Source organism: Ranitomeya variabilis, chromosome 4 (assembly GCF_051348905.1).
Source record: "Ranitomeya variabilis isolate aRanVar5 chromosome 4, aRanVar5.hap1, whole genome shotgun sequence".
Lineage (NCBI taxonomy): Eukaryota > Metazoa > Chordata > Amphibia > Anura > Dendrobatidae > Ranitomeya > Ranitomeya variabilis.
The window spans coordinates 631,860,848-631,874,504 of record NC_135235.1 but is presented as its reverse complement, the minus strand read 5'-3'; the positions used below and the strand labels follow the sequence as shown (position 1 = coordinate 631,874,504).

The window sequence follows — 13,657 nt, the reverse complement described above, 5'->3', positions numbered from 1 at the left end:
AATAATTGTATGATATAATATTGTTCTGCTCCAGGAAGACATCCAGGCCTCTCTTGAACCCCTCGACTGAGTTCGCCATCACCACCTCCTCAGGCAAGCAATTCCAGATTCTCACTGCCCTAACAGTAAAGAATCCTCTTCTATGTTGGTGGAAAAACCTTCTCTCCTCCAGACGCAAAGAATGCCCCCTTGTGCCCGTCACCTTCCTTGGTATAAACAGATCCTCAGCGAGATATTTGTATTGTCCCCTTATATACTTATACATGGTTATTAGATCGCCCCTCACTCGTCTTTTTTCTAGACTAAATAATCCTAATTTTGCTAATCTATCTGGGTATTGTAGTTCTCCCATCCCCTTTATTAATTTTGTTGCCCTCCTTTGTACTCTCTCTAGTTCCATTATATCCTTCCTGAGCACTGGTGCCCAAAACTGGACACAGTACTCCATGTGCGGTCTAACTAGGGACCTGTACAGAGGCAGTATAATGCTCTCATCATGTGTATCCAGACCTCTTTTAATGCACCCCATGATCCTGTTTGCCTTGGCAGCTGCTGCCTGGCACTGGCTGCTCCAGGTAAGTTTATCATTAACTAGGATCCCCAAGTCCTTCTCCCTGTCAGATTTACCCAGTGGTTTCCCGTTCAGTGTGTAATGGTGATATTGATTCCTTCTTCCCATGTGTATAACCTTACATTTATCATTGTTAAACCTCATCTGCCACCTTTCAGCTCAAGTTTCCAACTTATCCAGATCCATCTGTAGCAGAATACTATCTTGTATTAACTGCTTTACATAGTTTTGTATCATCTGCAAATATCAATATTTTACTGTGTAAACCTTCTACCAGATCATTAATGAATATGTTGAAGAGAACAGGTCCCAATACCGACCCCTGCGGTACCCCACTGGTCACAGCGACCCAGTTAGAGACTATACCATTTATAACCACCCTCTGCTTTCTATCACTAAGCCAGTTACTAACCCATTTACACACATTTTCCCCCAGACCAAGCATTCTCATTTTGTGTACCAACCTCTTGTGCGGCACGGTATCAAACGCTTTGGAAAAATCGAGATATACCACGTCCAATGACTCACGTTGGTCCAATCTATAGCTTACCTCTTCATAAAAACTGATTAGATTGGTTTGACAGGAGCGATTTCTCATAAACCCATGCTGATATGGAGTTAAACATTTATTCTCATTGAGATAATCCAGAATAACATCCTTCAGAAACCCTTCAAATATTTTACCAACAGTAGAGGTTAGACTTACTGGCCTATAATTTCCAGGTTCACTTTTAGAGCCCTTTTTGAATATTGGCACCACATTTGCTATGCGCCAGTCCTGCAGAACAGACCCCGTCGCTATAGAGTCCCTAAAAATAAGAAATAATGGTTTATCTATTACATTACTTAGTTTTCTTAGTACTCGTGGGTGTATGCCATCCGGACCCGGAGATTTATCTATTTTAATCTTATTTAGCCAGTTTCGCACCTCTTCTTGGGTTAGATTGGTGACCCTTAATATAGGGTTTTCATTGTTTCTTGGGATTTCACCTAGCATTTCATTTTCCACCATGAATACCGTGGAGAAGAAGGTGTTTAATATGTTAGCCTTTTCCTCGTCATCTACAACCATTCTTTCCTCACTATTTTTTAAGGGGCCTACATTTTCAGTTTTTATTCTTTTACTATTGATATAGTTGAAGAACAGTTTGGGATTAGTTTTACTCTCCTTAGCAATGTGCTTCTCTGTTTCCTTTTTGGCAGCTTTAATTAGTTTTTTGGATAAAGTATTTTTCTCCCTGTAGTTTTTTAGAGCTTCAATGGTGCCATCCTGCTTTAGTAGTGCAAATGCTTTCTTTTTACTGTTAATTGCCTGTCTTACTTCTTTGTTTAGCCACATTGGGTTTTTCCTATTTCTAGTCCTTTTATTCCCACAAGGTATAAACTGCTTACAGTGCCTATTTAGGATGTTCTTAAACATTTTCCATTTATTATCTGTATTCTTATTTATGAGGATATTGTCCCAGTCTACCAGATTAAGGGCATCTCTAAGCTGGTCAAACTTTGCCTTCCTAAAGTTCAGTGTTTTTGTGACTCCCTGACAAGTCCCCCTAGTGAAAGACAGGTGAAACTGTACAATATTGTGGTCGCTATTTCCTAGATGCCCGATCACCTGCAGATTTGTTATTCTGTCAGGTCTATTAGATAGTATTAGGTCTAAAAGTGCTGCTCCTCTGGTTGGATTCTGCACCAATTGTGAAAGATAATTTTTCTTGGTTATTAGCAGAAACCTGTTGCCTTTATGGGTTTCACAGGTTTCTGTTTCCCAGTTAATATCCGGGTAGTTAAATTCCCCCATAACCAGGACCTCATTATGGGTTGCAGCTTCATCTATCTGCTTTAGAAGTAGACTTTCCATGATTTCTGTTATATTTGGGGGTTTGTAACAGACCCCAATGAGAATTTTGTTACCATTTTTCCCTCCATGAATTTCGACCCATATGGACTCGACATCCTCATTCCCTTCGCTAATATCCTCCCTTAAAGTGGACTTTAGACAAGACTTTACATAGAGACAAACTCCTCCTCCTCTCCGATTTTTACGATCCTTTCTAAACAGACTGTAACCCTGTAAGTTAACTGCCCAGTCATAGCTTTCATCTAACCATGTCTCGGTTACTCCCACTATGTCAAAGTTACCTGTAGATATTTCTGCTTCTAGTTCTTCCATCTTGTTTGTCAGGCTTCTGGCGTTTGCGAGCATGCAGTTTAGAGGATTTTGTTTTGTTCCAATCTCCTCGCTGTGGATTGTTTTAGAAATGTTCTTACCTCCCTTCTGAGTATGTTTTCCTGGGTCTTCTTTGTTCGAGTCTAATGTTTTTCTTCCCGTCCCCTCTTCTTCTAGTTTAACGCCCTCCTGATGAGTGTAGTGAGTCTTCTGGCGAATGTGTGTTTCCCAGGTTTGTTGAGGTGTAGTCCATCTCTGGCGAGGAGTCCATCGTGCAAGTAATTCACACCGCGGTCCAGGAATCCGAATCCTTGTTGTCTGCACCATCGTCTTAGCCAGTTGTTCGCATCAAGGATCCTGTTCCATCTCCTGGTGCCATGCCTGTCTACTGGAAGGATAGAAGAAAAAACTACCTGTGCATCCAGTTCCTTTACTTTCTTCCCCAACTCTTCAAAGTCCTTGCAGATTGTCGGTAGGTCCTTCCTTGCCGTGTCATTGGTGCCAACATGTAGTGTTATATAATGGCAGTGTATTAAAAAACATGAGTTAATCACAAAAACTCTTACACTAATTTTCATTTCCATGTATTGGAAACATTGCACACTGTTTTCTAATTCAAAACAGGAAGAGAAATATATATAATTTTTAACTACTTTTAAGTATTTTAATATATGCAAACTGGTCCATGATCCCTGGTATGCAGTAAATAGGTCCAGCACCATATTAAGAGAAACATGCCCATTTCATGATGCTTGCACCACCATGCTTCACTGTCTTCAGAGTATACTGTGGCTTGAATGCTGAGTTTAAGGGTCATATGACAAACTGTCTGCCTCCCTTGGACCCCAAAAAAAACAATTTTACTTTCATTAGTCCACAAAATGTTTCTTCATTTCTCTTTAGGCCAGTTGATGTGTTGTTTGGCAAATTGTATCCCCTTCAGTACATGTCTTTTTTTAACAGTTGGACTTTGCGGGGACTTCTTGCTAAGAGATTTGCTTCAAAAATTCAATTTTTTATTTTTTTTTATTCCACTTTGCATTAATTCATGTGTAGCAACTGAAGGGTTAACACATTTCTTGACAGCAGTTTTTAAGTATTTGAGGGGTGCGTTTTTTAAAATGCTATTATTTGTGGGGGGAGTTTCCAATATTTAGGCCCCTCAATGTCAATTTAAATTTGAACTGGTCTCTAAAGAAACAGGTTTTGAAAATTTCTTTAAAAATTGGTGCTTAACCTTTAACCCTTCTAACATCCAAACAAATAAAATTATGTTTAAAAAATTATGCAAATGTAAATTAGACTTATGGGAAATGTTATTTATTAATTAGCTTATACAGCATGACTAATTGGTTTATGGATATTAAAATTAAAAGTTTGAAAACTGCTAATTTTAAAAAGACTTTGCCAAAATTCTGATACTTTCACAAGTGCAACACATATCAACCTAAACATACCACTAACATAAAGTAAAATGTGTCACATAAACATCTCAGAATCACTGGAATATGTTGAAACAGTCCAGAGTTATTCGCTCTTAGGCTGGAGTCACACTTAACATAAAAAATTGGTCTGATTTTGATGGCTGAGAATCGCACGAGTGTTCTCCGTATGGTCATCCGTGTGTAATGCGTATGCAATGCGATTTTAACATGAGCTTTTACATACAGCAGTTCTCTGTATGTAAAATCTCATGTTAAAATCGCATTGTGATACACATCATTTTAAAACCAAATATTCTTCAAAACATATATATATGTATGTATATAAATATTAGATAGAAGAAAACGATAGAATAGATGGATTACATACAGTATATACATACAGAATAGGTAGATATATAGATGTGTGTGACAAATACAATTAGTATATTACAGTGCCTTGTGAAAGTATTCGGCCCCCTGGAACTTTTCAACCTTTTCCCACATATTATGCTTCAAACATAAAGATACCAAATGTTAATTTTTGGTAAAGAATCAACAACAAGTGGAACACAATTGTGAAGTTGAACAAAATTTATTGGTTATTTTTTAATTTTTGTGGAAATTCAAAAACTGAAAAGTGGGGCGTGCAATATTGTTCGGCCACTTTAATTTAATACTTTGTTGTGCCACCTTTTGCTGCGATTACAGCACCCCTGGATGAAGCTTTCCTTAGCGAAACGTGCGTTGGGTGTGGTTGGGTCCCTGGCTGGTGGCACCTACTAGGTAAATATGTTCCTCCTGGTATTTACTAATGGATGTATGTTATGCTTTCCGATATGTTGACTGATGCCTTTTACATACTTTTATAGTATATAGTATACCACTTGGTACTACATCACATTTGTGAATATTTATTAACTGTTACTATTGTATGATTTGCACTTTTTTGTCAGTCACCATATCGGTAGCTATACTCTGGTTGAATGCTATTACTATCTGCCTTAATATCATATTGGGAGGTGGTTGTTCTATGTTAGCCACTTAGTTTCCAGCCATCCCTGCCAGCTGTGTCTGTTCTCTGTGGTGTCTCATTTTTTATGTATTTGGTTTTACCTGTTCCTTAAATAAAGTTGATATTATAATTATTAGTGCCGTTTAGCATTTTCTTTTGGTGTGTATGATTACAGCAGCAAGTCACTTGGGGTATGTCTCTATCAGTTTTGTACATCGAGAGACTGAAATTCTTGCCCATTCTTTCTTGGCAAACAGCTCGAGCTCAGTGAGTTTTGATGGAGATCGTTTGTGAACAGCAGTTTTCAGCTCTTTCCACAGATTCTCGATTGGATTGAGGTCTGGACTTTGACTTGGCCATTCTAATACCTGGATACGTTTATTTGTGAACCAATCCATTGTAGATTTTACTTTATGTTTGAGATCATTGTCTTGTTGGAAGACAAATCTCCATCCCAGTCTCAGGTCTTTTGCAGACTCCAACAGGTTTTCTTCAAGAATGGTCCTGTATTTGGCTCCATCCATCTTCCCATCTATTTTAACCATCTTCCCTGTCCCTGCTGAAGAAAAGCAGGCCCAAACCATGATGCTGCCACCGCCATGTTTGACAGTGGGGATGGTGTGCTCAGGGTAATGAGCTGTGTTGCCTTTACGCCAAACATATCATTTGGCATTGTTGCCAAAAAGTTCTATTTTGGTTTCATCTGACCAGAGCACCTTCTTCCACATGTTTGGTGTGTCTCCCAGGTGGCTTGTTGCAAACTTTAAATGGCACATTTTATGGATATCTTTGAGAAATGGCTTTCTTCTTTCCACTCTACCATAAAGGCCAGATTTGTGCAGTGTGCGGCTGATTGTTGTCCTATGGACAGACTGTCCCACCTCAGCTGTAGATCTCTGCAGTTCATCCAGAGTGATCATGGGCCTCTTGGCTGCATTTCTGATCAGTCTTCTCTTTGTTTGAGAAAAAAGTTTAGAGGGACGGCCGGGTCTTGGTAGATTTGCAGTGGTATGATACTCCTTCCATTTCAGTATGATCGCTTGCACAGTGCTCCTTGGGATGTTACAAGTTTTGGAAACCATTTTGTATCCAAATTCGGCTTTAAACTTCTGCACAACAGTATCACGGACCTGCCTGTTGTGTTCCTTGGTCTTCATGATGCTCTCTGTGCTTCAAACAGAACCCTGAGACTATCATAGAGCAGGTGCATTTATACGGAGACTTAATTACACACAGGTGGATTATATTTATCATCATTAGGCAGTTAGGACAACATTGGATCATTTAGAGATCCACAATGAACTTCTGGAGTGAGTTTGCTACACTGAAAGTAAAATCATTGCACGCCCCACTTTTCAGTATTTGAATTTCCACAAAAACTTAAAATACCCAATAAATTCCGTTCAACTTCACAATTGTGTTCCACTTGTTGTTGATTCCTCACCAAAAATTTACATTTGGTTAAATCAGCTGATATGTGCTGGAAAACACGCGGTCTCAGAGGTGTAGCCTACATAGAGTGCAGGGACACGACCTAAGACGTCTATATACATCATAGGTTGTGAAGCGGTTAATATTTGGAGAGTTGAGGGATGTTTTATATAATAAAATTTATACTAATTATGTATCCTCTTGTATTTGTTGGTGTGTTTGTTAGTTCTGGACTTTTTGTGTTTCTTCTCTTCTGAGCTCTGCCATAAGCCCAAACAGAAGTGTATGATCACATTTAGGATATTGCTGCATTCGGAAGAAATTGCTTTACAAATGTTTGGGTAAATTTCCTCCTAATATTTTTTGTCAAAATTTAAAATTTGGGGCTAAAACATAATTTTTGTGGAAAAAAACACCCATAATTTTTTATGTCCCAATGTTATAAAATTTGGTGAAGCACCTGCAGGTTCAATATGCTCAGCACACCAACAGATGAATTCCCTGAGGGGTGTAGCTTCCAAAATAAGGTTATTTGTGGGGTGTTACTGCCCATCTGGCAGTTCAAGGGCTGTATAAATGTGGCATGATGCTTGCAAACCATATGAGCAAATTCTGCTTCCCAAAATGGCGCTCCTTTCTTGTGAAGCTCTACTGTGTGCCTAAACAGTAGTTTTCCCCAACATTTGGTTCATTGATATATTCAGGAGCAATTGCACAACAAAGTGTATGGTCCATTTTCTCTTACTACCCTTGTGCAAAGGAAAAATTTGGGGCTAAAGCATCATTTTTTGGGAAATATGTATTTTTTTTTTATTTTTATGGCTCAATGTTATAAAATTCTGTGAAGCACCTGGGGGCTTAGGTGCTCACCACACCTCAAGGTAAGATCCTTAAGACGTGTAATTACTATGTAAAATGTTATATGGTTATATGGACTTCATGACTTTTTTTTACTTCAGCCACATGGCCATATTGTGGAGGTTTAATGCTATTCCTTGATTATACCCACACCATATACGTTTTTCTGTGATTTCTCTGTATAGGATGTTTTCATCTCCTCATATTCTTTTGATTGTTTTTTATGTGGTTTTATCCTATGTATTTAATAAAATTGTATTTTTGAATATACTTTGTGTTTATTCGCCTTTTTAAATAGGTATGTCATCCAGCACCATGACAACCAGCACAGCACAGTCCTGCATACACTGAGGCCCCTGACTCCTCCCCTCTTGTGACCTCATCACAGGTCCTGTGCGCACAGAACAGCCATATATGTGGTGTGCGGCTCTGCGGGTGGAGGTAGGTGCTGGAGATTCCCCATTACTGGGTGCAGGGGACATTAACCCCCTCAGTGCTGAGCCTGTGATAAATCTCTGTATGTGACTATAATGGGACTGTGTGTTATACCGGGGGCAGGACGGGGCCATGACTGGATGTAGTGATCATGTGACGCCGGTAACAGCTCCGGAGATTTCTTACATGGGATCTTTATGATGTTACATCGTCATCTTCTCCCCATTCAGGTCCCTACAATATCGGATCCTCTCAGTGAAGATCTTCTATATAAGAGAATTCTCCTGAGTGACCCTACAAGGATGGAGAGGGACAGGGACAAGATGGCGGAGAGGATATTACACCTCACCCTAGAGATCCTCTTCCGGCTTACTGGAGAGGTGAGAGATTCTGATGACGTCACATTACATCATTCTTATCTATGGGAATAACAGATGGACAGAACTGGAGAGGTGAGGACTCTGGAAATGTCTGTAGTGAGGTTTATTAATGTGTCTCTCCATAACCAGGATTACACAGTAGTGAAGAAGACCTCTAGTGAGCTCTGTCAGGCCCCTGTGTCTGAGGGATGGGGAAGACCCCTGAGCCCAATCACGGGGCCTCCACCTCACCCCCTGATACATGAGGACATCAATGACCAGAAGATCCTAGAACTCACGTACAAGATGATTGAGCTGCTGACTGGAGAGGTGACACTGCTGGGAATGCTGGGACATTATACAGTAACGCTATGGAGGGATCGGGGGATGACGGTATCATTGTATGTGTCAGGTTCCTATAAGGTGTCAGGATGTCGCCGTCTATTTCTCCATGGAGGAGTGGGAGTATTTAGAAGGACACAAAGATCTGTACAAGGACGTCATGATGGAGGTTCCCCAGCCCCTCACATCACCAGGTAATAGACAGAACTAAATACACATGGCGTATAATTATCTGGATGTAAAAAAAAAATTCAGTCCCTGTATGTGTTTCCTCCAGTTCTATCCAGTGAGAGGACAACACCAGAGAGATGTCCCCGTCCTCTTCTTCCACAGGACTGTAAACAAGAAGATCCCAATGTTCCTCAGGATCATCAGGTAGATGGAGAGAAGGTGTTATGAGATCTCCCCTGTGCTGTGTAGAAGGCTGTGAAGGTCTTGTGTTCAGTCTGGTTTCATCCACGAGTATTAACACTGAACAGACCATGTGTTAGCAACACTGGCACTTTCCAGATTTGAGCTTCATTCTGTGGAGTGAGACCCGTGACCCTGGAGTGCAGAATAATTTGAAGTGATGAGTTATCAACCAGAATCCACATTAAAAATGGAGAGTGAGTGATCTGAGCAGATTCAAACATGGGTATCGATGCTACATTAACCAGGAGCAGTATTTCAAAACTGCCAACCTTGTTCTCCTTGTAATGGCATCAAGTCAATACTGAGCATATTGTGATCATAGAAAAACATCCAACATGAACATTTAAAGGGAATCCGTCACCACATTAGACCTATCTAAGCTATTAATATAGGCATACAGGTTACAGAGTGCTGAAAAAAGCATCCCTGTGTGCCTCATATCAGATGCTTTGTTGTTGAGAAATTATCTTTTATCACTTTATATAAATGACTTCTTCCAGGCTGTATGGAGGACACTGCCTGGAAGATAACTCTTCCTCTAGAGCTTGCTTTAAATTTAAAGGGGGAGTTACCAGTGTGATATGCAGATGGCGTTGCAATATTGTTGAGACATGCAAAACATGTGATTGCAAGAAGACTAATTTAATTTCTCATGTTCTGTGTTAGTTATTTGTCTCACTGGTAACTCCCACTTCATGTAAAACAAGCTCTGGAGGCAGAGTTATCTTCTCCTCAGAGCCTAGAAGAGGTCACTTATATAAAGTGATTCAAAAATGATTTCTCAACAACAAGGCATCTGATATGAGGCATACAGAGAAGATTTTTTTCAGCATTATATAGCCTATATGCACATATTAATAGTTCAGATAGGTCAAATGAAGTGACAGATTCCCTTTAAGGCTGGTGGAGGTGGATTGATATTGTGGAAATATTTTCTTGACACATCCTGGCACCTCTGATGTCTGTAGATTGAGGTTTGGACACCAGGGATTAAATACGTATTGTGGCCAACCAAATTCAACTCTTCATGGCAACTGGCTACCTTATGGTAGTAGAACCCACAATGGTCAAATTGTCAGGGGCATCGAGAGGGGAACAGTTTGAAGATGTAACAGCATGAGGCATTGATAGTGTGGAGATCATCTACTATATAATTGTCTAAGGGGTACTTCCGTCTTTCTGTCTGTCCTTCTGTCTGTCTGTCGGAAATCGCGTGTCGCTGATTGGTCTCGCCAGCTGCCTGTCCTGGCTGCCGCGACCAATCAGCGACGGGCACAGTCCGGCCGAGAATTAGTCATTCCCTACTCCCCTGCAGTCAGTGCCCGGCGCCCGCATACTCCCTTCCAGTCAGCGCTCACACAGGGTTAATGCCACCGTTAACGGACCGCGTTATGCCGCAGGTAACGCACTCCATTAACCCTGCTATTAACCCTGTGTGTCCCCAACTTTTTACTATTGATGCTGCCTATGCAGCATCAATAGTAAAAAGATGTCATGTTAAAAATAATAAAAAAACAAAAAACCTGCTATTCTCACCTTCCGTAGTCCGCCCAGGCGAGACCGCTAGGTCATCTGGGTAATTTCGCAATGCATCCTGGGAACGGAAGATGGCGGCAGCCGTGCGCATCGGCACAGCTTCGCTGGATCCTGGCGTGTGAGTATATAACTATTTTTTATTTTAATTATTTTTTTTAACAGGGATCTGGTGCCCACACTGCTATATACTACGTGGGCTGTGTTATATACCGCGTGACTGCTATATACTACCTGGCCAGTGTTAGATACTATATGGGCTGTGTTATATACTGCATGGGCTGTGCTATATATTACGTGGCCAGTGTTATATACTGCGTGGGCTGTGTTATATACTGTTTGGGCTGTGTTATATACTGCATGGCCTGTATTAACGCATCGGGTATTCTATGTATGTATGTATCTATGTATATAGCAGCCACATAGTATTTTTCTGCTATATACTACATGGCTCCTATATACTACGTGGCCTGTGCTATATACTATGTGGCTGCTATATACATACATACATATTCTAGAATACCCGATGCGTTAAAATCGGGCCACCATCTAGTAGTTCATAAGTGAGGAAGGTGTGGTAGGTGTTATCCATAAAGGAGGACAGTGTGCCGGTTGCAAATTTCTTTGGAACAATGATATTTAAGCAAGGTGAAAAACCATTTGACCCAACAAATGTTTTGCTTGTGCATCTGGTGATTTACAGCCTTTTTTAAATAGACCATTCGTTGGTTGTCGATTATCGATGAGTATAAATGCACATTAGAGAGATACTAAACTTTTTGTAACGTTATACAGTGGCATGTAAAAGTTTGGGCACCCCTGGTTAAAATGACTGTTATTGTGAGCAGTTAAGCAAGTTGAAGATTAAATGATCTCTAAAAGGCTTAAAGTTAAAGATGACACATTTCCTGTGTATTGTAGCAAAAAAAATATTGTCATTTTTTTCATTTTAAAAATTACAAAAAGGAAAATGGGCTGATTCAAAACTTTGGGCACCCTTGGAGATTTGTGTGTGCAGATAGCTTTGACCAAGGTTTCAGACATTAATTAGCCTGTTATGGTTATGGGTTGTTAACTATCATCGTTAAGAAAGGCCACATGATGCAAATTTCTCAACTTTATAAAAACCCAGCCTCCTCTAACCTTGTGCCAAAAAACATCAGCTACGGGTTCTTCTAAGCAGCTGCCTAGCACTCTGAAAATGAAAATGATGAAGCCCTACAAAGCAGCAGAAGGCTATAAAAAGATAGAAAAGCATTTTCATATTGCCCTTTCCTCAGTTCAAAATGTAATTAAGAAATAGTAGTTAAGAGGAATAGTAGAGGGCAGAATTTCAGAGAGAGCTGCTCATAGGATTGTTAGATAGGCAAATCAGAACCCCCACTTACTGCTAAAGACCTTCAGAATGATTTAGCAGATTCTGGAGTTGTGGCACATTGTTCTATTGTTCAGAGACACCTGCACAAATATTGGGCTTCATGGAAAAGCCATCAGAAGAAAACCACTCCTGCGTCCTCACCATAAAATTCAGCATCAGAAGTATATGAAAGAATATCTGAACAAGCCTAATGCATTTTGGAAAATAGCCTTGTGGACTGATGAGGTTAAAATATAACTCATTGGCCACAATGTTCCGGTATGTGTGGAGCACAGAATTTCAGGAAAAGAACATCTCATCAACTATTAATCATGGGGGTGGATCAATCATGCTTTGGGGTTGTGTTGCAGCCAATGACACAGGGAACATGTTTTAGGTAGGGAAACGAATGGTTTCAATGAAATTTCAACAAACTCTTGATACAAACCTAACACCATCTGTAAACAAGCTGAGCTGAAAATAGGTTAGCTTCAAATAGATAATGATCTTAAACATGTATAAATCCACAATAGACTACCTCAAAAGGTGCAAGCTGAAGGTTTTACAATGGCCCTCACAGTCCCCTGATCTGATTATCATTGAAAATCTGAGGCTAGCCCTCACAATAGCATTGCATGCAAGACAACCCAGGAATCTCACAGAACTGGAAGAATTTTCCAAGGAAGAATTAATGAAAATCCCTCAAACAAGAATTGAAAGACTCTTGTCTATCTGCAAAAAGCGTTTACAAGCACATAGTTATGAACATCCACACATTTATAGTCATATCCCTTATATGGTTGTTGATGTAAATTGCCACTCCAAAGAATTACGTGATGCACTCAAGAACTAGGGAGTATTATGGGTAAGTTATAAATTTAAATTACTCTTTATATGCAATTTTATGGTGACAATTTAAAATGCCTAGGGCACCATGAACGCTAAATACGGTGTCATTTTTGGTCGCCATGTGCATTTACTATTTCTATTTTTTTAATCAATTTACACAACTTTTCCATCTCTCTGTGAATCTTACAATATTTCTTTCAGGGTAAAGATCTGACCCATATTAATACTAAAGAGACCTATGTGAGGGGTGATGAGCGGTGTAAAGAGGAGATTCCTACAGATAACTGCACAGGTGAGTAGTGACCACTAAATGCAGAGAAGTCACAGGTTCTAGTCAGTCACTGGATGGTATAATTTTGCTGTCCATTCTACACTGAGCAGTTGACATTAGAGGCTTTGACAAACAAAAAAACTGGATGCCACACAGATTGTAAAAAAAACCCACTCAGACCAAAAATAGATCCAACATATAGAAATAAAAATTGTATTTTAACTTGTAAACAAAAAAAAAACTACTGTCGTATGATTGAGGCCTAAGTCTATATTCAAAATCTGAAATGCGCTCTGATGAGGGGTTATATCTTTATACACAAAATTAGTGTGCAAACGTGCCTCTGCTGTGTCCATCAACCCTTGTCTGTTGGACAAAGATTTTATTTATTTATTTATTTATTTATTTATTTTCAAGAGCCATGTTATTTCTATTTGTGTGGAATTTCGGGTACATATGACTTGTTAACAAACTTTTTAAACATTTTATATGGATTAATAGAAAAATTACTGCAATTTTGCTGTTTTTTGTCATTTTCATTTTTCAGCTATTCTCGTGCTGGACATATAAGGCGTTACCTTTATTTTGTGGGTCTGCACGATTGTGGCGATACTAAATTTATATATTTTTATTT

General features: G+C 39.6%; 1 protein-coding gene across 1 annotated transcript in view; it reads left to right on the top strand.

Annotated features, from left to right (window-relative positions):
* LOC143767291 (gastrula zinc finger protein XlCGF66.1-like) overlaps nt 1–13,657 on the top strand; it is an 81,078-nt gene that overhangs the window by 32,510 nt on the left and 34,911 nt on the right. The window contains exons 2-5 of the mRNA XM_077255510.1: nt 8,408–8,587; nt 8,670–8,793; nt 8,877–8,974; nt 12,954–13,044. Of these exons, the coding sequence (XP_077111625.1) occupies nt 8,408–8,587; nt 8,670–8,793; nt 8,877–8,974; nt 12,954–13,044 (493 nt within the window). The remainder of the gene's footprint in view (nt 1–8,407; nt 8,588–8,669; nt 8,794–8,876; nt 8,975–12,953; nt 13,045–13,657) is intronic.